This window comes from Cloeon dipterum, chromosome 3 (genome assembly GCF_949628265.1).
Source record: "Cloeon dipterum chromosome 3, ieCloDipt1.1, whole genome shotgun sequence".
Classification (NCBI taxonomy): Eukaryota; Metazoa; Arthropoda; class Insecta; order Ephemeroptera; family Baetidae; genus Cloeon; species Cloeon dipterum.
The window spans coordinates 20,069,124-20,073,128 of record NC_088788.1 but is presented as its reverse complement, the minus strand read 5'-3'; the positions used below and the strand labels follow the sequence as shown (position 1 = coordinate 20,073,128).

General features: G+C 40.2%; 1 protein-coding gene across 1 annotated transcript; it reads left to right on the top strand.

Moving 5' to 3' along the window:
* The first annotated feature begins 1,421 nt into the window (after positions 1–1,421).
* On the top strand, positions 1,422–2,579 carry LOC135940255 (uncharacterized). The gene is made up of 6 exons (XM_065485065.1): positions 1,422–1,597; positions 1,673–1,750; positions 1,809–1,921; positions 1,970–2,110; positions 2,215–2,298; positions 2,354–2,579. Exons 1-6 carry the CDS (start codon positions 1,474–1,476, stop codon positions 2,483–2,485), a joined length of 672 nt encoding a protein of 223 aa, XP_065341137.1. The 5' UTR covers positions 1,422–1,473; the 3' UTR covers positions 2,486–2,579.
* The last annotated feature ends 1,426 nt before the right edge of the window (positions 2,580–4,005 follow it).

Sequence of the window (4,005 nt, the reverse complement as noted above, 5' to 3'; positions counted from 1 at the left end):
ACGTTTGTTAACATTTTCAACTCTCAATCGAACTGTCAATTAAAAGTAGCAACAAAAAATATCAAATAAATAATGTCAACATTAGTGCGATTTGATGAAGTTAATTTTCATAGCAACACGAGGGTGACAATCATTCCATATACTTTTTCACTGGCTTTGATTCTAGGTTCAATATTTGTAGTTGTTTCAAAACATGATGATATAAATAAAAATCACCACCAGCACACCTGCAACTTTGCTCTAAACGCAAGAATGAGGGGTGGCGATTTGCGATCCGAGCCAGCTGGTTTTTTCCTCACTGCCCAGAGAGTGCTGGGCCGCACTTTTTCAACGTCAGCGAGCTGTACACGAGTGTGTGCGAGCGGGTGCGGGCGTGTGTATTAATCTTATAAATACTGGGCTCGTCTCCTGGCGAGCATTATAAATTATAATAGCAGGGCGGTATCGAGGCTGCCTGCAGCGAAATACCACACGTCGTGCTTTATGTTCCACTCGATTAGCGCCGGCAACTCTTGCTGCGGTGGTAAACCAGCGGGCCTCGTTCATTACTGCAATTAATTCAACTCTCGGGCCTCAATAAAGCAGCAGAAGCAACTCGCACCGCGCCCCTGCCTGCGCCACCACCGCCGCCGCCGAAAAATGTAGGTACATATGTATGGTCTCTCGGTGGCGAAATCATCTCAACACACAAGCAAGTATTTTACACCGCGGCCGAGTTCGCAATGCTCTAGTGAGGCATTTACAATCTGCGGCGGAATTGTTGCCTTGGCTAACAAGCCGCAGAATATAAATGGTGCTGCTAACTCACGCGTTTCCATCGTCTTTTCATTGTGAAAAGGGAGCATCAAGTACATGTTAAATGGCATTAGTTGCAACATAAAATTTGTTGAGAACAATGCAATGTGTACAATATCGGCGAAACAGATAGAAAGTTCTCTCATAAAATTATCTAATAAATTTAATCAAAAATAAGATAGTTTTGTTATTGAAATTCCGCATTTTCTCACATGATTCGTTAAATGTTAACTAAAGAAATACTAAATATTTGCGAAAACAATCAACCATATTTGTGTTAATCCTTTTTTCGTAATGATTTTTAAAAGAGGTCATTTTATCAGCTTCCATGATGGCTACATAAACTAAACCCATGTAAAATAAGTTTTATTTATAAAAATATTCACTATTTAGTGGGCATTTAAAATCTATAGTTAGAAAATACCAGCTAGCTACTGTTAGGTTAGTGAAGACAATAGAATTTTGCTTCATATAATTCCTTATTATTGCATGAAATACGACTAGCTGCCAATACACATTGTTTTAAACTTTGCAACCGCAACAATAAGCTTTTTCTCATCACTTTGTCTCTGTTTTCTTCAACTTTTTATGTGCAACAATAAAGCTGCATTATTTAAAAAAAAAACTGCGTTAATAAGGCTATTGTTGGGTGCTAGTTTGATTTGGATCCACTGCAAAATGAATTTGGTTGATATTTGGCAAATCTATGTGGAGTTTATAGGAAGGGTTCTGAACACCATGATCAGGAACCGGAACGCAACCATGATATCACTGCTTGCCATTTTCTGCGCAGCAAGATTGGGTAAGTCATCAGTCCACGTGTGTCATAACCGTATTTATTATAGCGAACATTCATCACGTTCAAAATATTCTACAGGATTGTTAGATCCAATGATCGGAAGGGTTAGTGTTATCATCAATCCTCTGAGGGAAGAAAGCTGTGCTGACACATGGGGTAAGAAAAGATTATTTGAAATTAAAAAGAAACACTTCCATCTTTCTGGAATGTACAGGTGGAAAAGCATCCTTTGACTTTGGAACAACTCCCTGTAAAAGTTCGGTGAGGCACCTTCTTGGACTCTGGCCAATTTCAACTTCAGTTTCCAACGCTAACGTGGTCTTGAAGGTAATAGGCTTTAAAAATGACACATGATTATAATCAAAGATGGTTCAGGACGACGAGGAATCTGCTTGCTTTGAAGGCAGCAAAGGAACCTTTACAATCCAGTTGAAGAAACCGATTGTTTTCACGAAACTCGGTCTAAAAGCTCACCCAAGGGCAAAGGAAAGGAACCCTAGAGACGTGATAATTTATGTGAGCCATATTAATTAAGAACTGGTAGAAAGAGATACAATATGTCTTTTTCTATTGGTCTTAAGCTTCAATTTAGGATGAAAAATATTGTTTTCCTCTATCAGGGATCTAAAGACAATGCTGAATACAGGGCCATGATGGAGATTCGATTTGACGCTGGAAAAGGAAGTCAAAATTTCTATTACAAAGTGAGTTGTTGATTTTTTTTTCTAAAATAGATAATTTTATTAAAATTTGAATCAGGGGACAGACAACTCTCCTGTCAAGTACATCAAGATCAGCGTGGTATCCAATTTTGGAGCGGCTAAAACAACGCTGCAAAGGGCGTACGTTTATGGCGTTGGCGCTGAAACGACAGCGCTCGCTGCTTCTTGAGAGTTAAGTTTGTTGTGCTTTCTTAAATAGCCTGTTAAGTTGAAAGCAGTTTTGTGCTTGGTATAAAGCGATTCACTACATAGAATAAAGGAAATCAATATCGCTTGTCTTACTTGAGTGTCTGAAATTTCATGGAGTAGATTTTTTTCTAAAATAAAAGAAATGAGAGGTAAGTGGAATATTATTTGGCATGCGTTTATCAGACAGTTTGAGCCAATTCGTCTTTTCGCTGCCGGCGTGTGTTTACCATAAGTTATGGGAGCACTTTAGCAGAGGAGAGAAACGCCGGTGAGTTCTAAATAAGAGCCAGTCCGGCGAGCACAGGATGGTAACTTTTTAAGTGCCGCCAGCAGATCCTGGCAGCGCGGGCCGCAATAATAAAAACGAAAAGATTTTCACCCTTCTGCGCAAACTTATTTTCCGGGCGAGATATATAAAAGAGGGCGGAGAACTACATGCACCGCGAGATGCGATATATTCCGCCTGACTTCAAATGGGTTAAAGTTACAGAAAGTCGTTTATTCGTGTATTCCTCCGATGGCTCGCATTTTTATTCGCCCCCGTCGCTGTAGCTCGTGTGTTTGTAACTGCGGCTCTTGTTTCGTGCATAACTTTAAATGGGCCGTTGAAAGTTCGAGTCTGGAAACAAGCCCTTATAAATTCCGCGCAACGGCAGAGAGCAGCAGCCGCAGCAGAGTCGAAACTCGGGAATCGCGCGCGCGAGCTTATTCATTCGCCGGCGGCAGCGACGCCGGCGAAAGCAGCCGCTGCATTATTTGCAAACTGCGATGAATGCAAAAAAGCATCTGCAGGCGCAGGTGGAGTTGAAAAAGTGCCAATATTCCGCGCGACGACGTCTGCTCTCCCTTGTGTGCTGGCGCGTTCCGGCAGAATAAAACGGAGACAAAAGTGACGCGTCACGTCTTGCATGAGCAAATGTATGCGAAAAGAGGCACGCCGCCACCCTGCCCTCCGCAAATGCTCTTTTCGAACTGCGTGTCAGGTGCTGGATTCGGTGCGGGAATACATTCTCTCGCCTTTTTTGTTTTTATAAAATGTGAGAAAACGGGAGGCCAACTGGGGAGCGTTTGACATTTTGAAGCTGCAGGCACGCTGTGCTCTCTATATTTTGCTTTTTACAGCTTTATATTCTTCCTAAAATATTCCCATTTCTAAAGTGGCTGTGAATCCGCATTCGTTTCTTTGGTCCAAACGATATTTTTTGAAACGACAGTTTTTGAACAATTTTATTTTATAATTTATACTATAACTAATGCAACTCGACTAACTGAACAATAATAAGGTAATACATTTTTGCGATCAAGTCCTGAAAATTAAATAAAGTTCAGTAGCTGACTATAAGACAAAATTATTTTAAATATTTTTCTTTTCAAATAATCAAGAATATTTCATTTTAATTTAAGTTTAAAGATAATTAAATTGAAGTTTTTGCTCTATTCTTTTCAATTGTACGATTTTCCATGCTCAGAGCTGAAAGAGTCGAGCACGAAAGACCAAGC

Bases quoted from the DNA above. Each gene is read 5' to 3' on its own strand.
- LOC135940255 (XM_065485065.1), top strand. From the start codon at position 1,474: ATGAATTTGGTTGATATTTGGCAAATCTATGTGGAGTTTATAGGAAGG. The intron at 1,598-1,672 runs GTAAGTCATCAG...AATATTCTACAG, and splicing joins TTTCTGCGCAGCAAGATTGG to GATTGTTAGATCCAATGATC. The intron at 2,111-2,214 runs GTGAGCCATATT...TTCCTCTATCAG, and splicing joins CTAGAGACGTGATAATTTAT to GGATCTAAAGACAATGCTGA.